Source organism: Chiloscyllium punctatum, chromosome 46 (genome assembly GCF_047496795.1).
Source record: "Chiloscyllium punctatum isolate Juve2018m chromosome 46, sChiPun1.3, whole genome shotgun sequence".
NCBI lineage: Eukaryota > Metazoa > Chordata > Chondrichthyes > Orectolobiformes > Hemiscylliidae > Chiloscyllium > Chiloscyllium punctatum.
The window spans coordinates 41,923,880-41,951,619 of NC_092784.1; the positions used below are offsets into that span (position 1 = coordinate 41,923,880).

General features: G+C 45.0%; 1 protein-coding gene across 19 annotated transcripts in view; it reads right to left on the reverse strand.

Moving 5' to 3' along the window:
- The window catches only part of LOC140467980 (adhesion G protein-coupled receptor L1-like), a 621,988-nt gene that overhangs the window by 130,188 nt on the left and 464,060 nt on the right, over positions 1-27,740 (reverse strand). For all 19 annotated transcript variants that reach the window (XM_072564089.1, XM_072564084.1, XM_072564081.1 and 16 more), the window contains one exon: positions 7,712-8,512. In XM_072564089.1, coding sequence (XP_072420190.1) covers positions 7,712-8,512 — 801 coding nt within the window. The remainder of the gene's footprint in view (positions 1-7,711; positions 8,513-27,740) is intronic.

A 27,740-nucleotide genomic window follows, 5' to 3' on the forward strand; every position in this document is an offset into this window, starting at 1 on the left:
CCCTAAATGGCATGAGTGAACCAGATGGGTTTTTTACAACAATCAGTAATAGTTTCATGGTCACCATAGCTTTCAGTTCCAGATGTATTCATTGAAATTACATTTCACCATTTGGCATAGGGTGGATTTTGGACCCACGTCACGCAAACATTCACTCGGGTCTTTGGATTGCTCAGCATCACTGCTACATCACCTTCTCCCCCTCTGTTCTTCTGCTCAAGCTCCAAATACTCCAATTCAGTCTGTGTGGAGTTTGCACATTCTCGTCGTGTCTGCATGGGTTTCCTCTGCGCGCTCCAATTTTGTCCCACAATCCAAAGATGTGCAGGTCAGGTGAATTGGCCATGCTAAATTGCTCATAGTGTTAGATGCATTAGTTAAGAGGGAAATGGGTCTGGGTGGGTTACACTTCAGAGAGTCGGTGTGGACTGGTTGGGCCAAAGGGCCTGTTTCCACACTGTAGGGATTCTATAAAAGGGGCAGAGGTTTCGGGTGAGCTGACTGATCCATGCATAAGCAGACCAGAGCTCCAGTTCTCATTTTGGATGTATGTAATGCTCTGCTGGTGCACTGTTCAGGGTGTAATAACAATGTGCGGATTCAGTCTGCAATGTGTAAGTGTTACTTCACAGCACGCACAACAACACCCCATTATTTCACTATAGATACAGTAAAACCTGACTGATATCACTACAACACCTCTGCAGGTACAGTAACTGAACTATTAAACCAGAAGCCTGACTGTTAATGACACATTAATTATATTGTTGAAGTGAACAGATGAAGTGAATTGTTTACTTAAGTACTTAGATGGTGTAGTCGAAGTGTCCCTACCAGCAGGCTTGGCTTCAAGTCCCACCTACTCCCATGGCCATAGAGGCCTACAGCGCAAGAAAAGGCCCTGCAGCTCATCATGTCTGTGCTGGGCAAAAACAAGCATTTAGAGCATGCTTCATAGCAGCTTTTGCGGCGCAGTGATAGTGTCTCTACTCTGAGCTAGGAGAACCAGGCTTAAGTACCACTGCTCCGAAGGTATGTCATAATATTTCTGAACAGGTTGATTAAAAGATATCTGAGAGTATATTTTACGGCTCTTATGGTGCAGTGGTAGTGGCTCTATCTCTGGACTTGAAGGTCTGGGTTCAAGCCCATCCTGCTCCAGAAGTGTATAGTAACATCGCTGAACAAAAAAGGGAAAGACAGGCTTTAGGAAGATTCTACTAAACTGTTCACATTACTAAATACACAACAGGAAGCCAGTATGCTCGACACACAATGGTCTCAAACCAACAAATGCAAGTTGAAACCATTTGATACCAATGAAAGGAAAAAGGCTGACAGCCATTTAAAGAGAGATTGCTGGGGTACTAAATTGATGGTAGGAGGGAGGTAAGACATGTGCAATGCCATTATCTGGAAAGTACTCATGTCTAATTTCATATATCTGAAACCAGTTTGGAATTGGAGACCCATAATTTGAGTTCAAATTATATGATCTGTTTGGTTCAATGATGCCCTTCACAAAAGGAAATTGGTCCTCTTTAGACAGTATTTATATATGTTCACAGGGTGTAGGTGTTGCTGGCTAGACCTGAATTTATTGCCCATCCCTAATTGCTCTTGGGACGGTGGTAGTGAGCCACCTCCTTGAACTGCTGCAGTCTTTGGAATTTTCTTCTGTATTCAGCAAGAAGGCAGGTTTGGCCCATTGCCCTGAGATCACCTCCATGGTTTAGGCAAGGTGGTGGATCATGAATCCACTCCAGTTGGAATGGGGATTGAGCTGTGTGCTATTTAGATTAATCTGATTGACTAGAGAAATCTAATCAACTGAGAAACCTGTCCCATCTTATAGTGATTGTAACAAGGTCAGCTAGGAGAACTTCATAGAATGTGAGTTCCCCGATTGGGGCTGTTAATCTGGTCCAATCAGGGAGCCCTAGCTGATAGATATAAACAGGAGTGTCAGAGGTTCTGTTCATTCTGAGACTGGCTCTGAGAGAGTTCAATCAATGTCAAGGACGCTCCATGTGCAAATAAAGGGTGACTTGGTGACAGATACTAGCCTCTGTGGAGCTAATTCAGTGGCGACGAGACAAAAGCACACTCTTGAAGAAATTTGCTTGCAACAATTGTTTCTGAGTTGGGCTGGCATCATGCCACTATTTGGGAAATTTGACTCATTCAATCTGCTGTCAAGGACTGGGCCCAGTATGTGGAACGAATGTGTTATTTTTTTTCAGCGCAAAAGACATTGGGTCAATAAACAAAGAAATAAGTGATGCATGTAGAAATGGTATAGTGATTATCATGGGGGATTTTAATCCACATATTGATTGGTTAAACCAAGTCAGTCAAGACAGCCTTGAGGAGTTCATAAAATGTATTTGTGATAGTTTCCTCGAGCAGTATGTAATGGAATCCATGAGGGAGCACGCTATCCAAGATCTGATCCTGTGTAATGAGACAGGAATAATTGATGATCTCATAGTTAGGGATCTTCTTGGAAGGAGCAATCACAGTATGGTTGAATTTAAAATACAGATGAAGTGTGAGAAGGTAAAATCTAATATTGGAGTCCTGCGCTTAAACAAAGAAGACTACAATGGGATGAGGGAGGAGTTGGCTAAGGTAGACTGGGAGCAAACACTTTATGGTGGGACAATTGAGGAACTGTGAAGACTTTCAAAGTGATTTTTCACTGATTGAAAGCAAATGCAACAAAGAGACAAAAATTAGTAAAAATCAAGAGGACTGGAAAGTTTTTAAAGGTCAACAGAAAGCCAGGAAAAAAAAATGTATAAAAATGGTAAGATGGAAACTAGCTCAGAATATAAAAATATATAGAAGTTTCTACAAATATCTGAAACGAAAGAGTGGCGAAAGTAGACACTGGTCCCTTAGAGGATGAGAAGCAGGATTTAATAATGGGAAATGATGAAATAGCTGAGGCATTGAACAGGTATTTTATATCAGTCTTTGTAGTGGATCACACAAATAACATGCCAATAATTGATGACAAGGAACCTATGGCACATGAGGACCTAGAAACTAAGAGGTAGTGTTGGGCAATTTAATGGGGCTAAAGGTAGACAAGACTCCTGACCTGACTGAATGTATCTCAGAGTTCTAAAAGAGGTGGCAGGGAAAATAGCAGATGCACTTGTGCTAATTTACCAAAATTCGGTGGACTCTGGGGCAGTTCCGGCAGAAGGCAAAATGGCGAATGTGATGCCACTATTTAAGAAAGAAGGTAGACAAAAGGTGGGTAACTATAGGCCCATTGGCTTAACTTCTGTAGTGGGGAAAATGCTTGAATCTATAATCAAGAAAGAAATAGTGACACATTTGGATAGAACTTGTCCCATCGGGCAGACACAGCATGGGTTCATGAAAAGCAGGTCATGTTTAACAAATTTTCTGGAATTCTTTGAGAACATTACAAGCACAGTGAATAATGGGGAATGAGTGGACGTGGTGTGTCTAGATTTCCAGAAGGCATTTGACAAGGTATCACACAAAACACTACCGCATGAGATAAAGGGCATGGCGTTACAGGGAATGTATGAGCATGGATAGAAGGTTCGTTAACTAACAGAAAGCAAAGAGTGGGGACAAATTAATGTTGTTCTTGTTGGCAATTAGTGGCTTGTGGTGTGCCTCAGGGATCAGTGGCAAAACAGAAACAGCCGGTGGTGATGGGGGACCCAAAGGGCCATCACAACCAGAACTGAAACCTTTTTGGACTCAGAGAGACCAAATCACACTAGATAACAGCATATTATTATAGGCAGCAAGGATGATTGTCCAAAGCAAAGGTCACTGCTAGATACTGGCTGAACTTCATCAGGGTCATCCGGGGGTTCCAAAATGAAGATAGAATCACAGTCATACAACACGAAGCACACCCTTTGGTCCAACCAGTCTATGACAAACATAATCCCAAATTAAATTAGTCCCACCTTCCTGCTCCTGGCCCATATCCCTCCAAACCTTTCCTATTCATGTACTTATCCAAATATCTTTTAAATATGGTACTTATACGCACATCCATGACTTCCTCAGCAAGTTCATTCCACACGCGAACCACCCTCTGTGTAAAATATTTGCCCCTCATGTCTTTTTTAAATCTCTCCCTTCTCACCTTAATAATGTACCTCCTAGTCTTGAAATCCCTCATTAACATTAAGTCTACCTATACCCTCATTATTTTATAAACTTCGATAAGTGACCTCTCCTATGATGATGTTGGTGCTAAGTTATGTCTGCTGGCCAGGATTGAATGCAGACATAGCTGCATGGGTGGGGCAGTGTCAGAGTGTCAACAAGGACAAACATTACTGACAGCAGCTCTCCCGTATTTGTGGGAATGGCCAGGTAAACCCTGGACTCAGTTCCATGTTGACTATGCGTGTCCTTTCATGGGCTCAATGTTTTAGACATTGTGGATGCTCACTCAAAATGACTGGATGTGCATATAATTAATTGATCAAACACAGGGATGATGTTAGAAAAACTGAGTGCATCTTTTATAATACATGGACTCCTGGAAGTGTTGGTTACAGATTGTTTACTGCAAGGAATTTGAGTATTTCCTCAAGGTAAATGGGATTCGCCATATAAGGACAGTTCCATACCATCCATCATCTGGCAGAGACAGCAGTCCAAACTTTGAAGGCAGGCTTAAAGAAAGAGTCTACAACTTCACTAGATACCAAACTGTCCCGGTTCCAATTTGATTAGAGGACCATGTCTCATGCAACTCCAGGATATCTCCAGCAGAGTTGGAGAGAAGACCCTGCGCCACGTTAAATCTGATCTTCCTAGACCTGGGTAAGGGTGAAATGGCATTAGGACACAAGACTCTGCTAAGCGAGACCACTTACTTCAGGGAATGAAGTTTGGTGCTGAAACCACAGGACTGGCCCTGCATAGCTAAGAGGCATGGTCGACGTAAGGTCGACATATACAGTTCAGATGGGTCTGACTATTCTGAACAAGCACGTGGACCACATGAATGCTGCAAACTCGTAAATGGTGTGGGAGCAAAATGTCCCTGGCTCCTCGACTGCCTTTCTGACTGTTCTGGAACCTGTGGGCTCTTCCTCTTCGTCAAGTGTTGAAAATAGCTCAGAATCTGGAGTGGACATGACAGATACCTTTGCCACTTGAAGAGGAGAATGAATTTCTTCTGAGAAGCTCCAGGTGCAAGAGACGAACTACTGTGCATTACTGTATCAGAGGCAGAGTTGGAGGAATCTGACCTGGTGCTAAACCGCCCCAGGAGGGATGTACAGGAAGAAAAACTGGCCTATATCCTCAGACTGAGAGGGGTAGGAATGTAGTGATTGTAGTGAGGCCTGTTAGGTGGCCCTCATTGAATATGAGTTCCCTGATTGGGGCTGTTAGCCTGGTCCTTCAGGGAGTCCTGGCTGACAGATGTAAACATAAGTGTCAGAGGTTCTGTTCAAGGACTCTCCACATATAAATAAAGGGTGGCTTGGGTATTAGGATACCAGCATCTGTGAAGTTATTCATACCCCCAAGAAATCCGAGATGCTGTGACAACATACACTTTTGTGATGTACTCTGGAATGATGGATAATAATGGAAGAAGCTGTCAAATGGTTGACCATGAATCTCTCCTGCTCTTAACACTTCAGAATCAGACAGCCATTGTAACACAGAATGGGGTCATTTGGGCATTTGCATCTGTACCTGCTGGCTGAATGAGCATTATGGCAGGCCATTCACCTGCCTTTTCCCCTACTTTATAAACTGGATTTCATTGTATAAACAATGCCCTGTTGAATCCCTCAATTGAACTTGCCACATTTCCAGGCAATGCATTCCATTCTAAAAGTACTCATGGAGTGAGAAAACTTCTTGCTTGTTTTTTGCAAATTACTTTAAATCTATGGCCTCACATTTTAGTCCTTTCACAAGTAGGAACAGTTTCTCTCTATCTATTCTATCTGGTCCCTCATGATTATATTAACCTCTATCCTCTTAGCCTTCTCTGTTCAAGAAAAAAACAGTCACAACTTCTCCAGTCTATCCTCATAACTGTAACAGTTAATTCCTGGAATCATTTTTGTAAATCATTTCTGCAATCTCTCCAATGCATTTCCATCCTACCCATAAGCTGGTGCCTAGAACTGTACATAAACCCAGCTGAGGTGTGTAACAAGTCTCTTATACAGGTTAAGCTCCTCCTCCTTGCTCCCTTGCTCCTATTAATATGGATTTATCAACTGCTCTCTCCACTTGTCCTGCCACCTTCAATGATCTCTTCCTATAGAATTGTAGCCCTTATTTTCTATTGTTTGTCTGTGTTCTTTGTCCCAAGATGCATGAACTCACTGTTCTCCACACCGAACTCCATGAGCCATCTATCTGCCCACTCCACCAACAAATCTCTGTCCTTTTTAAATTCTGCAAAGTCCACTGAACTATTTAATAAATTTTCTCTCACACAGGGACCAGATAAATGATCTCTCCTCAGTATGAATTGAAAGGTGTATGCTAACTCCTTGTTATCCACCGGGGATAGGAGGTCAGACTTTCAATGGATAAGAACTTACTTATTTCTCTACCTGGGTCTGGGGCCAAACTTGCAGGTAAACAAAGGAGCAGATAGCAAATCACATATAGTGAAGAGTATGTGTTGTGACCTTGGAAGGATTTAGAAATTAATACCCATTCTGTATTGACGTATAATAAATATACCGTCCTCCACCAAGTCATGAAGTTGAGTCAAACATAGAGCTTCTGGTTCAGAGGCAGAAACATGACTCACTGCATAACAAGGCACATGTCAGCAGTGTGTCTGGATAAGTGCTGCTCCAACAACACTCACAAAGTTCAACACCTTCTAAACAAAGCAACCCATTTAATTGGCTCCACATTCACAAAACTTTACTCCCTCCACCACCACTCTACAAAGTTCATTCAATAGCACCTCCTAAACATATAACCAATGCCGGGGCGAAAGTGAGGACTGCAGATGCTGGAGATTACAGTCAAGATTAGAGTGGTGCTGGAAAAGCACAGCAGGTCAGGCAGCATCCGAGGAGCAGGAAAATCGATGTTTCGGGCAGGAGTCCTTCATTAGGAATTTCTGGTGAAGGGCTCCTGCCCGAAATGTTAATTTTCCTGCTCCTCAGATGCTGCCTGACCTGCTGTGCTTTTTCAGCACTACTCTCATCTCGAATATAATCAATGCCATCTAGAAGGACAAGATGCATGGGAACACTACCCCTGCAAATCCCCCTCCAAGCCACTCACCATCCTGACTTGGAAATGTATTGCCATTCCTTTATTGTCATTGGGTCAAAATCCTGGAATTCCCGCCTTGATGGCAATCTGGGTCTACCTACAACGTGTGGACTGCAGCGGTTCAAGAAGGCAGCTCACCACCACCTTCTCAAGGGGTGACTAGGGACGGGCAATAAATGCTGGGCCCAACCAGCAATACCAACACCCTGCAACTGAATAAAACAACAAAAAAGACTTCCGTAAATTTGCAATATTACTGGATTGAAGAAAAGGGAAATAATTTGGGGTAAATGTTGAAATGTAAATCTGTAGCACACCCATTGCAAAGTATCAGCTTATGTTATAGAGTCCAAGCTTTCCAAGTTGCCTTGCTCAATGCAGACTTACACTCCCAAGAGGTGACAAAGTTGGAAGATGACGGAACGGCTCTTACCTGTGGTTGGGTCAGGGGGTCCGAACTCCAGTGAGTACCTCAGTACGAAGTGGTTGTTCCAGACATAGAGCTGGTTATCCCGGGGGTTGTAGTCCACAGAGGAGACGTACTGGTAGGGGTTGGGGAAGGCGATGGAGACCGGCTCCTCCCGGTTGAGATTGGTGTTGAATGCAAAGTCGATGGTGTTACCGATGACCTCACTGTCATCTTCCTTGGACACCGAACGCACGGCATAGAGGACTCCACAGACCATGAAGGCATTAGAGGCTGACCGCTTGTCGTACACCGTCTCCCAGGTGCCCTCGAAGCGTAGTGTGTAGGGGTTGAGCTGGCTCACTACCAACTTGCCATTGTTCTGCTCAGTGGCATAAATGGCCCACAAACCATTCTCGTCCACAGCCAGGTCAATGTCGGTCTTGCCCCCCCAGCGGTAGGGTGAAGTGTCGTGGTAGTTGGCACCGCCGATAATGGCCTCGCCGCTCTTGATGCGAGTGCGCAGGTCGAACTTGACCACATTCCGCGTCCGTTCCTTATTGTAGAAGACGGCGCCATCGTACACCACAAAGCCGGTGCCGTCCACTCGGTGTGGCAGGCGGTATGAGGTAGTGGGCCGCCCCGCCGTGTAGTCCCCCCACGACCCGTACTCGGTCAGTGTGTCGGTGCGGTATGGGATCCACGGCATGTAGTAAATGCGGTCACCGGCCTGAAGAGGATCCTTGCACCAGGCGCCTGCCTCATGCTCTGACTCAAAGACATTGGTTGGCTCGAAGACTTTCCGCAATGTCCCGGGGCAGACGAATACTACGGAGCAAGTAGGATAGAGACACAGACTGATCACTTTTATTCCTAATAAGGCTCACATTTACACACACAAAAAAATGCGTCACATCATATCAAACAGTTGGGCATGATTCGGTATTTCATTCATGGACAGACCCAGTCTGCTATGAACTAATTCTTGCAATCCAGTCATGAGCTGGTATTCTGACCATTGTTCACTCGTGAGAGTTTGTGAAATACATCGATTGCTTTCACTGCCTGGGTGTTTGCTAATGGTGTTTCCGTGTGACAACAAGGTCAGTGCCAACTCGGGTTCTGAGTCCAGCCTTCAGAACCAACCTGTTGTCTGAAATTACTGGCACCATGTCCCATGCCAAATCTCCACCATACCCCCTCACCCCTGAAGAGTCCAGCATGTGATAAACACACAGGGCATTTGATGGTAACTGCAGGGACTAGTGTAAAAAGGGGAGAACTAAGGTGGTTTCTTAACCGGTTAACATTGTCTCGTCAGTTCACCCATCTTGCTATTAAAAACCAATGGTTGGGAAATCTTGAGTCTTTCCTGGTGATCAGTTCAACATCAACCATCTTAGACCACAACCCGAGGTGCAATATCCTCTGGCATGTGATGCCATGCCAAGATACAGGGTGGTTCGATGTCCACTTTATCTGATAACTGTTAAGTATTCTCATTAAAGCAAAACTACTGCAAATCTGGAAATCTGAAACAGACACAGAGTACACTGGAGAAACTCAGCAGGTCTGGCAGCATCTGTGGAGAGAGAGAAAGCGAGTTAACATTTCGAGTCGAGCGACCCTTCTTCGGCTGAAAAAGTCGTACCGAACTCAAAACATTGAATTGACTTAGGTGCTCCAAATGGTTTCAGTGTCCTGGATTAACAGGGAGACAAGATCAATGAAGAAGTCTCCTATCCTGGATTGGCCTCTGATAATTCCAGATCAGGTACATGATTGTGGGGATGACGAGATGTAGGGGACAGCAAAAGGTGCCAACCATTTCGTACCATGGCAGCAGTCTCCCTCCCAGCTTGAACCTTTGGAATGACTATTTAAATTCTGACACCTACACTCAACTGTAAACTTCAGCAGCAGGAAGAACATAAACTGAGTCAATGGAACTTTGGGGGGGGAGGGCAGAGAGAGCATACTCCAGGGTTATGGAGTAACAGTGTGACTGAGTGATCTGAGTGATGGCATCACAGACACCAAGATGGGCTGAAGGACAGATTCTGTAATATGGTAACAGAGGCAGATTAACTGGAAGACACGAACAAACTTGCAAAATGGATGTATAATTTGCAAATTAATTTCAATGTACAAACCCTTGCAATATGAGATTAGGTTCTACGTTAAAAGGGGGTCATACATTCCTTGGAAAGTAAAAGTCTAAATGGTGTAATGGAGTCAAGGGATCTGCAGCTACAGATACCTAGCGATTTTTAAATCGCTAAATGTCGTGACACAGGTTAACAGAACCACAAGAAAAACAAACCAAGCATTAGGGCTCATTTGTCAACTGAATTGAAAAAAAAAGTATGTTAATTTTTGCTGACAAGACAGACATGTTGGCAAAGCTTTCCATCTCACACTCATCAGGACCGAATGCAAGAACTCTAAATTTTAAATGATCGCAGCAATTTATATATTTTTTAAACCCCCATACCCACCACCTAACTGCGGTAGTGCTTATTGTTTTCCCCAGCACCCATGTTGTTGTTGTGGTTCTGTTTGTCGAGCTGGGAATTTGTGTTGCAGACGTTTCGTGCCCTGTCTAGGTGACATCCTCAGTGCTTGGGAGCCTCCTGTGAAGCGCTTCTGTGATCTTTCCTCCGGCATTTGTCATGGCTTGAATCTGCCGCTTCCGGTTGTCAGTTCCAGCTGTCTGCTGCAGTGGTCGGTATATTGGGTCCAGGTCGACGTGCTTATAAGCACATATATACCGACCCAATATGCCGACCACTGCAGCGGACAGCTGGAACTGACAACTGGAAGCGGCAGATTCAAACCACTACAAATGCCGGAGGAAAGATCACAGAAGCGCTTCACAGGAGGCTCCCAAGCACTGAGGATGTCACCTAGACAGGGGACGAAACATCAGCAACACAAATTCCCAGCTCGGCCAACAGAACCACAACAACGAGCACCCGAGCTACAAATCTTCTCACAAACTTTGAACCCATGTTGTATGTGTGCAGATGTGAGACACAGTGAAAGACACAAGGTGCACGATTCTTTATTCAGTTTCACGCAGCAATTTATACTGTGGAAGAAAAGGGTTGGTGATTGGCTGGCAATTTGGCACTGCTGAGGTGATCACCATGGTAAAGCTTCAACTAAAGGCAACTTGTTAACCAATTGGCACACCCTCCCCTTTCTCCTGTGGTACAAGTTGCGATCATTTGACATTAGGCATGGGAGGCAATGGCCTATTGGTACTATCACTCGACTGCTCATCCAAAGATGTTGGTAACACCCTGGAGATCTGGGTGCTAATCTCACCATGGTATATGGTGGAATTTGAATTCAATAAAAATCTGCCATTATGAGTCTAATGATTTTCTTTAAAAAAACCATCTCATTATTAATGGAAGTAAATCTGCTTTCTTACATGGTCTGGCCTACATGTGATTCCTGACTCACAGCAACGGGGATGACTCATAACTGCCCTTTGGGCAGTACATGCCTATGTTCTGTGAGCAAATACAAAAGTTCACACATCTGTCCCAATGAGTGTGGGATGAAAAGTATAAGCCCAACATGCCTCTTTTTTTGTGTGATATTCAAGATGTGTTAAACTTAGTTAGAATACACTGGTGATCACCATATTATAAAATATTGGAGAGAAAGTCTGACTGGAATGATACCATAGCTGAGAGACTTTAATTATCAGGTATGTTTGTGGAATTGTGGAGAGAGGGGCTGACCTGATGATAGTCTTCAAGCAAGAGTGGAGGCCAGGTGGTAGAAAAAAAATGTTTCCACAAGTCAGCAAGCCAGGAACCTGGATGGGGGAGGTGAGGTGGTGCTGGGATAAATATAACAAGGACAGTGATAAATCCAATCAGGAGGTCTAGAGAAAGCTTTTTGATTGCTGGTTATAAAATGGAATGCATTCGTAGGTGGTCATTGAAGTTACTAACATTGATGCATGTGAAGAAAGGTTAAATGTGTACATGATGGAGAATGGAAAAGAGGCATTTGTCAACAGGGTGAGGTGAAGTATGGCAGGAGGATGGCAGACTTGAGCTTAAGAACCAGCATGGAGTTGTTGGGCAGGACGGCATGTCTCTGAAGTAATTTATGCTCCTAAAAAGGAGAGAAAGACGCAGAATGACAGAGAATGTTTGACGATATCACTGTTTCTTGTAATGATAGGCCAAATTACACTTGTCAACATCAATGCTGTGGAAAGGCAGTAATGTGCAGGTTACAAAACAAAATTACAAGCTACAGCTGTTACATTCAACCATCTAAATTCTAATAATGATCTTTGCCTACAGGCAGGTATGAGGGGTACCCAAGTTACACAATATTGTTAACGGTAAGTCAGTGTGAAAGTGACGACTAGAGAGTGATAGTGTGAGGGTGAGTGAGGGTCAGTGAGTGAGTGAGTGAAGGTCACTGTGAGGGAGTGAGGATCAGTGTCAGTGAAGGTCACTGTGAGGGAATGAGGGTCAGTGTGACGGCGAGAGGGTCGGTGTGAGTGAGTGAAGGTTAGTGTGAGGGATAATTATGAGGGAGTAAGGGTTAATGGGAGTGATGTTCAGTGTGAATGATGATCAGTGCGAGAGAGCATGTGTATGAGTGTGTAGGTGCATTTGTGTCGGTTTTGAACTGGGCTTTGAGATGATCTGGCATGTCTTTGTCCACAAACCCTACAAATCACAGTAGAAACCACATTGATCCAGAGTAAGGGAACAGGGCGATTATATTTGTTTACCTTCAAACTTGCTCCATGACATAATGTCCCACAAAATGAGCCATTATATCATTTACAAATGTAACAGCTCTCTGTGGAAGTGTTTCTGGGAAAGCATAGCAGGTCAGGCAACATCCGAGGAGCAGGAGAATCTATGTTTTGGGCATTAGCCCTTCATCAGGAATGAGACTTGTGGGCTGGGGCTGAGAGATAAATGGGCAGGGGGGGGAGGGTGGGAGGTACCTGAGAAAGGTGGATGAAGGTGAGGGAGAAGGTGATAGGTCAGAGTGGGGAGTGATGGACAGGTCCGGATGGTGGTGCTGAGTTGGAGGTTTGGGGCTAGGATAATATGGGGGGGAGGGGAAATGAGGAAGTTGTTGAAATCCACAGTTACCCTCTGTGGTTGCAGGGTCCCAAAGCAAAATATGACTTGTTCTTCCTCCAGGCATCAGATGGTAATGGTTTGGTGGTGAAGGAGGCCCAGGATCTGCATGTCCTTGATGGAGTGGGAGGGAGAAGTGTTCTGCAGTGGGATTGGAGGGTGCGGGTGTCCCAGAGATGTTCTCTGAAATGACCACACCGAGTGCAGCAGATGCAGTAGATGATATTGGTGGAGGTACAGGTAAATTTCTGACGGATATGGAAGGATCCCGTGGGGCCTTGGACAGAGGTGAGGGGAGTGGTGTGGACGCAGGTTTTGCACTTCCTGTGGTGGCATTGAAAGGTGCCAAGAGTGGGGTGTGGCCTGGTGGGGGGGGGGGGGGGTGCGTGGACCTAATGAGGGAGTCACAGAGGGAATGGTCTCTCTGAAATCCTGATAGGGGTAGGGAGGGAAATATATCCTTGGTGGTGGGGCCCGTTTGGAGATGGCAGAAGTGGCAGAGGATGATGCAATGTGTGCGCAAGTTGGTGGGGTGGAAGGTGTAGACCGGCGGAGTTCTGTTCTTGTTGCGTTGGGAGGAGTGGGGTTCAAGGGCGGTGGTGCATGAAGTGGAGGAGGTACGCTGGAGGGCATCGTCAACCACGTGGGAAAGGAAGTTGCGATCTGGGACTTTCTGAGATGGAATTGGTCATGCTAGGAACAGATGTCATGGAGGTGGGTGAATTAGGAGTAAGGGATGGCCTTTTACAGGAGGTAGGGTGCGAGGATGTGTAGTCTAGGTAGCTGTGGGAGTCAGTGAGCTTGTAGTATATGTCTCTGGTTAGTTGGTTGCCGGAGATGGTGATGGAGAGGTCCAGGAAGGGGAGGAAGGTGTCCGAGATGGTCCAGGTGAATTTGAGGTTGAGGTAGAAGGTGTTGGTAAAGTTAATGAACTGTTCAACCTCCTTGTGGGAGCATGAGGCAGTGCTGATACAGTTATCGATGTAGCAGAGGAACAGGTAGGGGATGGTGCCGGTGTAACTCCGGAAGATGGACTGTTCCACATATCTGACAAACAGGCATAGCTGGGTCCCGCGCAGGTACCCATGGCTATCCCTTTGGTTTGGAGGAAGTGGGAGGATTGGAAGGAGGAGTTGTTGAGGGTGAGGACCAATGCAGCCAGACGGATGAGGGTGTCGGTGGAGGGGTACTGTTTGGGATGGCATGAGAGGAAGAAACGGACAGCCTGGAGGCCTTTGTCGTGGTGGATCGATGTGTACATGTGTCCATGGTGAATATGAGGCATTGGGGGCTGAGGAAACAAAGATCTTGGAGGAAGTTAATGGCGTGGGTGGTGTCATGAACATAGGTGGTGAGTTCCTGGACTAAGGGGGATGGCATCAAGGTAGGAAGGGATGAGTTCAGTGGGACAGGTGCAGGCTGAGACAATGGGTCGACCAGGGCAGTCAGGGTTGTGACTCTTTGGTAGGAGGTAGAATTGGACAATGCGAGGTTCACAGACAGTGAGGTTGGAGGCTGTGGGTGGGAGATCCCCAGAGGTGATGAGGTTGTGTATGGTCTGGGAGATGATAGTTTGGTGATGGGAGGTGAGGTCGTGATCAAGGGGACAGTAGGAGGAGGTGCCTGTGAGTTGGCACCTGGCTTCAGTGGTATAGAGGTCGGTGTGCCACACTACTACTGCGCCCCCCCTTGTCTGCAGGTTTGATGGCAAGTTTGGACTTGGAGCGGAGGGAGTGTAGGGCTGTGTGTTGTGTGGGCAGGAGGTGGGAGTGGGTGAGGGGTTGAGGCGGTCGATGTCACCTCGACAGTTTGAAATGAAGAGGTCAAGGGCGGGTAACAGGCCGGCACAAGGTGTCCAGATGAATGGGTGTGTTGGAAGTGATGAAGGGGTCTTCGGTGGGTGAACCGGTGTCCTGGGTGGGTCCGAAGGCAGAGGCAGTGCAAGAAACGTTTCAGGTCGCAGCATGCCACACCTGGCACCTACCCCTGCCACCACATAAAATGCAAAACCTGGTGCCCACACCACTCTCCTCACCTCCATCCAAGGCCCCAAGGAATCCTTCTACATCCATTAGAACTTTACCTGTACCTCTACCAATGTCATCTACTGCATCCTTTGCATCTGGTGTTGTCTCCAGGGAGACAGGACACTTTCTTATGGATTGTTTCAGAGAACATCTCTGGGACACCCACACCCACCAACCCCACTGCCCCATGGCTGAACACTTCAACTCCCCCTCCCACTCCATCAAAGACATGCGGGTCCTGGGCCTCCTCCACTGCCAAACCGTTATCACCCGATGCCTAGAGTAAGGACGCCTCATATTCTGCCTTGGGACCCTGCAACCACATGGGATAGCTACCTCATTTCTCCTCCCCCCACATTATCCCAGTCCCAAGCCTCAAACTTGGCAATGCCCTCCAGATCTGTCCATCACTCCCCCCCCTCCCCTCATCAACCTATCACCTTCTCCCTCACCTTCATCCATCTATTGCTTTCTCAGCTACCTTCCCCCAACCCCTTCTACCATTTATCTCTCAGCAGTGGCCCACAAGCCTCATTCCTGATGAAGGGCTTATGCCCGAAATGTTGATTCTCCTGCGCCTCAGAAGCTGCCTGATCTGCTGTGCTTTCCCAGCAACACACTCTCGACTCTGAGCTCCAGCATCTGCAGTCCTCACTTTCTCCTAGCTCTCTGTGGAATCCTGCTGTGCGCCAACAGTATAAAGATGTCAGTTAGTGACTTCTAATCTGTATCCTGCACACTTGTTAACTTTGCACAGCTCTTCTAAGTTAAAAAGTAAGAATTTGCATTTGTATAGTGCCTTTCACAAACATCATTCCCTCTAAACTGTTCACTTGCACAGTCCCTTTGCAAGTTAAATGTGCTGTTGTGTAAAAGAAAACTTAAAGGGGCTGTGCACTTAAACAAGTCACTGTATGCTCCAAAATATTAGGTTGTATGTTGTTAGCAAAGACATAATATTACAAAGGATAGTTCATTAATTAATTTTGACGTGTAATCACTGTTGTTACATAGCTGGTTTGGATTCAGCAAACTCCCATAACCAGCGACATAATACTGACCAGATTATCTACTTTCTGTGGTGCTGATGATTGATAGATATTGGCTACGATGCTGGGAATAGATCACCCACATTACTATGGGATCTTTTATGTCCACCTGAGAGGGCAGACAGGGTATCAGTTTCACATCTCACCCAAAGACTGTGACAGTACGGCACTCCTTCATGATCACACTGAACCCTGGATATCATGCTCAGAGGTGCACAGTGGGATTAGGAAACACAAATCTTATGACTGAAAGGCAAGAATGCAACCCATTGAGCTACTGCTGCCACCAAGATCCCACATCACTTGATGAACAGAGTTTGATACTTTTCTGTTTATTATTGTAACTGGTGCATTAGGCAAAAGTTTGAATTCCAACCAGATATGAATGCATATGCTTATGTCAGTCTTACACCAAACCAATAGGTGCTGTGACAGAAAACCAATTAGTTTAGGAGAAGAAGATTGTTTTAGGAACAGGGAGAGACCATTAAACACATCTAGTGCAGTCTCTGAAATGATTGATCATACTCATCTTTTTTTCTCAGTGTACCCATCAACTTTTGTTTCCAGAAATACATATTGTTAGCCATTCTGAAGTTATGTTGGACTTGAGATGTTAATTCGGTTTCTCTCTCCGCAGATGCAGCCAGACCTTTTTTCCCCCATTATTTGTGCTGAGTTCATTCCTTGTAATTCCCAGTTTATTCCACAACTCTAAACCTTTGCTTTTTGTAACCTGCATTTCAGGCTTCACCCATCTACTCCCACACACTGACCTGAGTCACTCAAGTCAATACAAACTTGTGGAACTCATTTTCCACTTAGGTACTTCAGAGGCCCTGGGTCTCCAAATTAAGTTGCACAACCTCACAGCGAGACCTCTGTCCTGTATTTCTCTTATAGCTAGCATCAACCCCCATCCTCCCCTGGCCGTGACTTGTTAACTTTGCTCTCAGCAGGGCAGACCCATTTTCTCTTTTCCACACCTTCATTAACACCCATTTTACACCTCCATTCTATTAACACCCATTTTCTTTTACCTTAGTCTCTCCTTTAACACCATTAACACTCTCTTTGACTTTTGCTGTGGGCACTCTCACCATCTGATTCCACTCTATCCTTTGTCAACGGCATTAAAAAAACACCATTTCAGTTCCGTAGAAGAGTCATACCAGCACTTGAAACATTAACTCTGTGTTCTCCCTCCACAGATGCTGCCAGCCCTGCTCAGCTTCTCCAGCACTTTCTCTTTTTATGCTTGAGTCAATGTTTGTTGAATCCCTTTAGTGTGAGTCAAGTTTCCCCTCATCTCAGTTTAACCTCTCACCACAACTTCAATTGCTGATACTTGAAATCATCTTGGTCACTCATTTTGGGGTCATAATATCTTTCCTATGATGAGGAAATTGTCACTGTGCACAGTATCCACAAGAGTTCAAAACAACACATCACAGAGCAACATAGCAACTTCCCTGTTATTTCATTTTCAGGATTCATCTGCAATTAGAAGGGCAAATTATTGCCGGGGAATTGCAGTACCAGAATAGGGAAGCCTTCTTACAAGTGTACATGGTTTTGCAGAGACCCAAATGGAATACTGTGTGCAGTTTTGATCTGCACCCAACAGGAAAAATATATTTGCAATGGAGGAGGTTCAGGAAATGTTCACTTGATTGATTCCTGGGACAGAGGGGATGTTTGTCCTCCACTGAAAGGCAAAGTAAATTGGGTCAATATTTACTAATATTTAGAAGAATGAGAAACAATTGCATTGAGACACTTAAGATTCTCAGAGCTTGGACAGGATAGTCATTGACAGAGTATTACCATTGGTTGGGGAATATGAAACCCAGGGCTGCAGGGATGCACAATCTCAGGGGTCGGTCATTTAGGATTTGGGAGAAAGAGAAATTTCTTTCTCACAAGATTGGGAATCTTTGGAATTCTCTACTTATGGTGAATTTTAGGTATTTTGGGAAATCGAGGGATATGAGGAGAGGTGAGAAAATAGAGCTAGAGCCCATGATGGTACTGAATGGTGGAACTGACTCAATGGGCTGAATGGTCTATCACGTCTCTGATTTTTCATGTTCTTGTGTTTGTGTATTCATTTCCTGACCCTAGTTGTCCTCAGTTTGATTCAACCTGTTGGAATTATTCAGTTAGTCACAGTTAAAGTGTCAGCCCAATTTGGCACTGAGTCGGTAGGGTCACATATAGACCAGGAGAAAGTAGTCCTGCAGATGCTGGAGTAGGGCAGATTCCTGAAGAAGGGCTGATGCCCGAAACGTCGATTCTCCTGTTCCTTGGATGCTGCCTGACCTGCTGCGCTTTTCCTGCAACGCATTTTCAGCTCACATATAGACCAGACTGGGTAAGGAAAGCAGGTTTGCTTTTCTGAGAGATGTGAGTGAACTTGTTTGATTTTGACATTTCTCCATGTTTGCTGATACCAGCATTTTTTTCAAATTGTAAATCAAGTTCAGATTCACACACAGTGTGATTTGATGTTCCTCTACATTATGAATTAGGAACATAAACCATTACCTCCCTGTCCAGAAATGCACCTGGGAAGTTTTTTGAGCATTTTTCTGAAGCAATTAGAGGTGAGCCTCTAATACCAGCCTTGCCAGCAATGCCCACATCCTGAGGCTGAATGAAAAAAGCTAAACAGAGATTTAACAAGATAATACCTCTTAACCTCTTTTTGATCAGCACCATTGTTCCCCCAGGATCTCCCAGTTAATACATAGCCTTTATTTTCTCTCAGAGGCTCATTTGTCTATAGACCTTTTTTAAAAATTCATTCATAGGATGTGGATATCACTGGCTAGAGCAGCATTTATTGCCCAGAGGGCAGTTATGAGTACAACCGTGTTGTTGAGAGTCTGGAGTCATATGTAGCCCAGATCAGGTGAGGACAGTTGACTTCTTTCCCTGAAGGGCATTAGTGAACCAGGTTTCCTGACAATCGACAACAATTTCATGGTCATCATTAGACTCTTAATTCCAGTTTTTTATTTGAATCTAAATTCCACCATTTGCCATGGCAGGATTTGTACATGTGCCTGCCAGACCATTAGCAGGGTCACTGGATTAATAGTCTAGTGACAGTATGACTAAGCCATTGCCTCTTTTCTCTTGCCTACAGAACAGTGGAGACTTGAGCTTTGACTATTAAGGCCAATTTAGATTCATTTTTGATTGACCAGACAGTCCAATGCTATGAAGGGAGTGACAGGCAAGTAGGGTTGAGGCCACAGTCAGATTGGCCCTGACTCTATTGAACAGTGAAACAAGTTTGAGGGGCTGAATGGCCTATTGCAGCTCCTAGTTCATAAGTTTGGATGAACTGCAAACAATTTCAGCCCAGGCGTATTTTGTTAAGTGGATCAGAAATATTGAAGGATAATCTCCTTCGGGGTGAGGAATATTGAAGGAGGTGCCATTAGAATGGGATAACTAAGGTTGACTGTTGCCTGAGCATTCTCCCTTGCTCTCAATAGCATTTTCCTTACTGGGGAAGGAAAGACCTGCATTTATATAGTGCCCTTCAAAAGCACTCTAGCCAACTGTTAAAGCAAAAACTTCAAGAACCAATCTGCTCTCAGCAAGCTCCCATCAAATTGGAAAAAAAGATGTTAGTTCAGGGCCAAACATTGGCAGAGGCATTGGGAGAACTCCCATGCTCTCTTTGGCATAGTGTCGTGGAATCTTTTACATCTATCCAAGAGCAGAAACGGCTCAGATTAATGTTATATCTGTAAGACCGCACCACTAATAGTGCAGCCCTGCCTCAGAACAGTGTTAGAGGCCCAGATTCATTTCTACTTAAATCCCGAGAGTGGGCTTGAACCCACTCACCTCTAACTCCAGAAGTGAGTCACACAGCTGCTACTGATTCATAGTAAAATGAGAACTAAAGTGAAGGATCTACAGTTGCTGCATTTCTGAGCCATCTTTTAGTTCCTCACTATATTCTGAAGCAGGCAGATGAAGCCTGATTATTCCAACACTGACCACATTTTACTTGGAAGTTCTTTGATCCATCATCTTCTTTACATCCTGGATAACAATTAAACAATTATAGCTTAATTCCATAAAATTTCCACAAGAACTCCTCTCAAACCTAATTAGAACTAAGGAGGAAACTATCAGTGCAAAACACACTCCAAGCACAAGTGTCCAGAGGAACACACTCTGAGCACAGATATCCCATGGAACACATTTTGAATGTGAATATCCTGGAGAACACACTCTGAATATGAGTATTCCCATGGGACATATTTTGAATGTAAGTATCACAGGGGGACACACTCAGAGCTTGAATATCTCAGGGGAACATATTCAAAACAACAACAACTTGCATTTATATTGACTTTACTGGAGAAAAATGTAAGGAATTACCCATGAATGTTCCCTTGTTATAGACTCCATCCCTGTGACAATAACATTTGAACAGAGATGAGCTTTTGATTTCATATGCACTAATCACGAAGACTGCTTATTTCCACCTCTGCAACACCGCCCGGCTGAACTCCTGTCTCAGCCCATCACCTGCTGAAATCCTCAGCCCATCTTTTGTTCCTTGTCAAGTCAGCTGTTCCAGTACACCCCTGGCTGCACTCCCACACTCTACCCTCCATACATTGGTCACCCAGGACACTGCTACCTGCGCCTGAACACACAGACAGTTCCTGTCTCCCCTTTACTCTCATCTTCACTGACCTGCTCTGGCTTCTTCTCAAACAATATCTTGAATTGAAAAATTCTCAGCCTTGTTAGCCTCACCCCCATCTCTAAAGTGTGAAATCTCCTTCAAGCTCCACATGTAATAACTTCCAAGTTAATACTGTTGTGCTCTGCATCTCCCTAATTACAATTGCTTCATATTTTGTTGTTGTGAATTACTTTGATCTTAAGCTCTGGAATTCTCTCCCTTGCCCTCTCTACCTCAACCTTCTCCTACAAAACGTTCCCTAAAACCTACTTCTTTGACCAAGCTGCAGCTCATTTGACTCCCATACCCCCCTCCCAAAGCTCACATGAGGCCTCGTATCAAGCTTTATTTTATCATATTCTGTGAAGCATCTAAAACGCCTTTTCTTATGTAAAAGGTGCCATATCATTTGTTGCTGAGCAAATGGTTGACAATGAGAGATTGCTAGCGAACAACATTAAGAGAAAGACCTAAACATTGTTGTAGGCGTGTAGTTGAAAGAAGACTGGAGAGCGGTAGAAGCTAAGAGGGAGAAGGAGCACAACATTGTTGAGCAAGCTGAGATTAAACAAGGGAAGTTCTTATGAACAACTGAAGGGGAGAGTGCAAGCCCTCAGGTGTGGAGACGTGAGCAGAGGACCTGGTTGTAGACAGATCACTTCCTATCCATTCAAGGAGGAAGGAGAGATAAAGGAGAGCAGAGGAATAGAGAGGGAATTCCTATACTTGTGCCTCAGGCAATGAAGGCACAACCAGCAATAGCAGACCATCATAATCAGAGATGGTCAAGAGTCCATAATTGGCAGAGCACAGATGTCGAGGACTGTTGTAGGACAGGAGATTACACAAGGAGAGGGGGAACCTATAAGTAAACAAAGTTGAGAATTTTAAGATTGGGTGATGCTTGTAGGTCAACCAGCCGAGGGGTAAAGGGTGGAGGGGACCTGAGTGTGAGTGAGGACATGGGCAGCAGAGTTTCAGATGATTTCTAGTTTACAGTGGATGCATTTAGGGAGGCTGCCCAGGAGTGCAATGTCAAAAGCAAGTAAATGGATTTCTAAGTAGATGTGCTACAGCTTGTAAGGAGGGCGTTACAGACAGCCCTAGTGACAGTGTGGGATATGTGCAGGCTAAGTCAAATAAAAAACTAAGGCTGCAAAACAACTCTATTCATTGCCAGGGAGAGTGGCGGTTTCAGTGACTGGAGGTCAAAGAAACCATCATTGGCCTTGTTGATACTTTTTAAAAAGGAATTTCTGCCCTTTCAATCCTGAATGTTGGATAAGCGATCTGATAATTTAGAGAAAATGGAGGATTGGGGAGAGGTGATGGTGAGGTAGAGCTGGGTACTATAGGTGTACATGTGGAAAATGATAGTATGCTTTCTGAGGGTGTCTCTAAGGGACAGCACATGGATGGGGAATAGACACAGTTTAAGGATGGATCACTGGTGGAGGACACCAGAGTTAGCTGTGCTGGAGCATGAGAAGAGGACATCTCTGCAGGAGATCCTCAGATCAGTGTCCTTGGTCCAACCATCTTCAGCTGCTTCACCAATGACCTTCCCTCCATCATAAGGCCAGAAGTGGAGATGTTCTCTGACGATACTCAGCACCATTCGCAACTCCTCAGATACTGAAGCTGCCCATATTTAAATGTAACAGGACCTGGACGATATGCAGACTTGGGCTGATAAATGGCAAGTAACATCCACACTGCACAAATGCCAGGCAATGACCATCTTCAGTTAGAGACAATCTAACCACTACCTCTTGACATTCAATGGTCTTACCATCACTGAATCCACCACGGTCAATATGCTCGGATTTACCTTTGATCAGAAACTGAAGTGGACTTGCCACATATACACAGTGCTACATGAGCAGGTCAAAGGCTAGGAATACTGAAGTGAGTAATTCACCTCCTGACTCCCCAAAGCCTGTCTGCAATCTACAAGATACAAGTCAGGAGTGTGATGGAATACTCCCCACTTGACTGGATGAGTGCAACTCCAACAACATTCAAGAAGCTTAACAACATCCAGGACAAAGTAGCCTGCTTGATTGGTACCACACCAGAAACATCCACTCCCTTCACCCCCGATGCTCAGTGGCAGCAGTATATATTATCTATAAGATGCACTGCAGAAATTCAGCAAGGCTCCTTCGCACTTTCCAAATCCATGACTACTTCCATCTAAAGGACAAGGGCAGCAGATACACGGCAAACCATCCCCTGTAAGTTCCCTTCCAAGTCACTAACCATCCTGAGTTGGAAATATATCGGCGTTCTTTCACTGTTGCTGGGTCAAACACCTGGAATTCCATCCTTAAAGATATTCTGGGTCAACCACGGCACATGCTCTGCAGTGTTTCAAGAAGGCAGCTCACCATCACCTTCTCAAGGGCAACTCGGCACTAGACAAAAAATACTGGCCCAGCCAGTGACACCCACATTCCATAAGTGAATAAAACAAAAACATGCATACATACACACACACACACACAGACTCTCTCTCTCTCTTTTACACTCTCTCTCTCACACATACAAGTGCACGCTCTCTCTCAGATAACTCCACAAAGGCTTGCAGCATGTCAACAAGTCACCCTTTATTTGCATGTGCATGATACTTGACACTGGTCCAGTTAGCACAGAACTGGCTCCTAGAGTGAGCAGAACCTCTAACTCTCTTATTTATATATGTCAACTAACGCTCCTGGATTTGACCAAGTTAACAGCACCAATCAGGAAATCTATATTCTTTGAGGTCCAACTGGCTGATCTCATTCTGATCACAATTTCCCTTCCCCGCTAATTCCTGGGAAGTAGGCCAGTTATTTTTTCTATAACTTCTTCTTGGGCATTTACGCACTGGGTTCAATTCCTTCAACTCTGCCTCAGATGTGGGCGGTATGTACCAGACTGCAACCTGCCTCTTGCCCCTGGAGTGTCTCTTCTGAAATTCATCTTCTTCTTCAGGTGGTAATGGCATTGAGGCTGTGACATTTGCTGTGCCCACCTTGTCCTCAGAGTTTTCTTCGATGCTAGGGTTCTTGCCAGAAGTTCAGAGGGGTCGGGTATGTTTTGCTCCAATACATTTGCAAGGTTGTAGCTTTTATATAGTCCTTGTGCTTGCGCAGGACAGATTCTCTGAACCAAACTTAGCACGTTATGGGACCTTATCTCATGTCGACCATACTTCTTACCCATGCATGGTCATTTCCATGGTTTTAAAAGCAAACTTTGACCCCTGAAGTAAACTGCCTCTCTCTTGCTTAGAGATGTCCTGTGTTTGGCATTGGCATTCCTAATGCTTATTCACTCCAGGTCCTGGAAGAACAGGTGTGACCTGGTGTGGAGTTTTTCTCCCCATTAGCAACTCTGCTGGAGCTATCTCTGGAGTTGCATGAGGTGGTCCTATAATCAAACAGGAACTGGGATAGTTTGGTATCTAGTGAACCTGTAGACTTTTTCTTTAAGCCTGCCTTCAAACTTTGGACTGCTCTTTCCACCAGACGATTGGATGATGAATTTTTTTTAGATAGATTAGATTACTTACAATGTGGAAACAGGCCCTTCAGCCCAACAAGTCCACACCGACCCGCCAAAGTGCAACCCACCCATACCCCTACATTTACCCCTTCACCTAACACTATGGGCAATTTAGCATGGCCAATTCACCTGACCTGCCCATCTTTGGACTGTGGGAGGAAACTGGAGCACCCGGAGGAAACCCACGCAGACACGGGGAGAATGTGCAAACTCCACACAGTCAGTCGCCTGAGGCAGGAATTGAACCCGGGTCTCTGGTGCTGTGAGGCAGCAGTGCTAACCACTGTGCCACCATGCCGCCCAATGGTATGGAACTGTCCTTATATGTTGAATGCCATCGATGGACTTTGGGAAATACCCGATTTCCTTGTGGTAAATGATGGCCTATTATCGGTAAACAACAACTCCGGAAGTCCATGGTTTGCAAAAGATGCAGTTTTTCCATCTGTTTGATGAAGGAACTCTGTGCAGTTCCAACCATTTTGAATGCACATCAACAATGATTGAAAACATAGAACCCACGAAAGGACCAGCATAGTCGACGTGTGACTGAGTCCAAGGTTTGCCCGGCAATTCCCACAAATGTGGAGGAGCTGCTGGCTGTAATGTTTGTCCTTGTTGGCACTCTGGGTACTGCCCCACCAATGCAGCTATGTCAGCATCCAATCCTGGCAACCAGACATAACTTTTCGCCGACATCATCATTTTTGGAAACCCCTAGATGGCCCTAGTGGGGTTCAGACAGAATCCGGATGGGATTTGTCGGGACAATCATAAAGCTGCAATGACATGTTCAGAGTATCCCTACAATGTGGAAGCAGGCCATTCAGCCATCAAGTCCATACCACCCTTCCTTAGAGCATCCCACCCTATTCCTACCCTATTCCTGTAACCCTGCATTTCCCATGGCTAATTCACCCAGCCTGCACATCTTTGGATTGTGGGAGAAAACTGGACTACCCAGAGGAAACTCACACAGACTTGGGGAGAATGTGCAAACTCTTCGCAGACAGTCACCCAAGGCTGCAATAAAACCTGGGGTCCCTGGCGCTGTGAGGCAGTCGTGCTAACCACTGAACCACTCTTGCTCCCCATAATAATATGTCGTCCTCTGTGGTGATCTGGTCTCATCAGGTCCAGAAAGGTTTAAATTCTGGGTGTGATGGCACTTTTGTTTCCCCGATCACCATCAGCTGTTTGTTTTGCCAGGATGGGATCTTTTTGTTTCCACAGTCTGATATTGTCAGCAGTGACCAGAAGGCTATCCAGAAAACTTAAAACTCAAATGGACTCTTCCAATGGCGGCACCACCAGTGGTTTTTCTGACACTTGGAGGCGGCTCAAGACATCCAGCCACTTGTAACTGTACGCACCCAGATTAAGAATTCAGTGCTGAATTCGAATTGTTGGCATGGCCCTGTTCTCTTTAAGTAGCCCAAGCAGGGGTGTGGTCCATTACTTTTACAAATTTATGTCTGTAACGGTATTGGTGGAGCTTTCTCACACCAAAGATGACCACCTTCCTTCTCTATCTTAGCGTATTTTCATTCTGCATTAGCCAGAGTCAGGTATGTTATCAGGTATTCCTTTCTGCTTGATCAACCGGTGAGCCAACACTAGCCTGATACCATACAGGGAGGCACTGTATATAAGCATCACATTTCACTTGGGATCATAGTGTGCCAACACGTTCGCCAACAATAGCTACTTCTTCACTTCCCTAAAGGCTTCATCTTGGCTATGAGACCATTTCGAAGGCTGATCCTTCTTCAACAGGAGATGTAAGGGGGCCAGGTTAGAAATTTACCAACTCAAGAAAAGATCTAAACTTCGGTACACACATGGGAGCTGAAACATTTTTGATTGCCTTCACTTTATTTTCCAAAAGGTGTACCCCGGTCTTATTGACTCTGTAATCCAAGTAGGTCACTTGGGGTGCCTGGAACAGACACTTTTCCCTCCTAAGGTGTACGCTCACCTTGGATAAATGTTGAAGCACTCGATCCAAATTCTCTAAATGTTCTTTATAGGTCTACCCAGTTCTGCTCTTTATTGGTCTTCCCAGTTATTAGACATCATCCAGATAATCAGTGACCTGGGTAGACCTTGTAAAATATGTCCAATTTCACTGGAAAATGGCACAGGCTGATGATACCTCAAAAGACAGTCTTGTATATTGGGGTACAAACCCTTATGGGTAGCAATTGTAGCATGCTTCTGGGATTCCTCATCCATTCACAATTGCAGGTCCACATGGTTCATTTCCAGCTTCCTGAAGGACAGCCACCACCCCCTCTCCTCACCCCATCAGCTTTTTGTCTGAGTTCTCTATGTGAAGGATTGGGTATTTACCCAGCTGTGAAAAGCATTTTACCTTTTGTTTGAAATCCCCACAAAGGCAAACAATGCCTTTGGGCCTCATAATTGATTTGACCAGTGTTGCCCATTCCACAATCTGGACTGGTTTGATGATTCTTTTGCTTTTGAGTGTTCTGATTTCTGCCTCTACTTCTGCCCATAAAGCACTGGGTGGGCCTTTCAGAATTGTCAAATCGCTTCTTGGTCGGCATGTAAGGTGAATTCTTTGATAGTCCCTAGGCCTTCCTAAGAAACTTCTGAGTATTTGATTAGGACTTCACTCAGGCAGCCACATTCTGATTGAAAAATGTTGAGCCAATCAAGCTGAATCTTTCACCCCATCAAACTTGGGTCCAAGTCTTTATTACGGAACCAGCTGCTTCGCATAGGAGACCAGAACCGAACCCTTAATTGGCAATGTTCCCTAACTGGTTCTCAGCCTGATCAAACATGAGGCTTGGAGTCCAGAGGAAATTTGGTAAAGACTGGTTCCGCTATCACTGATACAGCTGTGCCAGTATCATCCTCCATTAGAACCAGGTGACCATTTTACCAGAAGTATATTTTGATTGGTTCTGATTTGGAAGGTGCTAAGCAATTTAACTGTTCCAAACCAGCTATAGATGGACTTTCCAGGGTGTGCATTCTCCTGGATACTGGCCTGTGAGTTATCTTACTCAATTCAGGGCTAGTGGGACTCTTTTGCGGTCTTGTGTCCATATGCTGGCAGCAAATACAATGGCCTGCCGGTTCGGATCCTGAAGAAAATGTTAACCATTTGGCCAAGGCTTGGCTTTGGTTTGGGGTTTTGCTGTGGGCTGACCTAGCAGATCCTACTTCAGGATATGTCCTGAGGCTATGCAATCGCCTTCATTCAAGTGGTGTTCCCCAAGCTCAGTCAGACTGGTGAGGGTGTCCACTTTCATCAGAATACCTGGTAACTCAAATGCTCCACTTTCTGCATTTTCCAATGATAAAGCCAATTGTAGTGCCTGTTTGAAGTCCACTTGGGCTTCAGCTAGTAAGCTGTTTACATCATTAATCATTAAGGCATACAGTGTGTTAGCGTTTATTAGTAGATGGATTGAGTTTCGGAACCATGAGGTCATGCTGCAGCTGTACAAAACTCTGGTGCAGCCACACATGGAGTATTGAGTACAGTTCTGGTTATAGGAAGGATTTGGAAACTCTGGAAAGGGTTCAGAGGAGATTTATTGG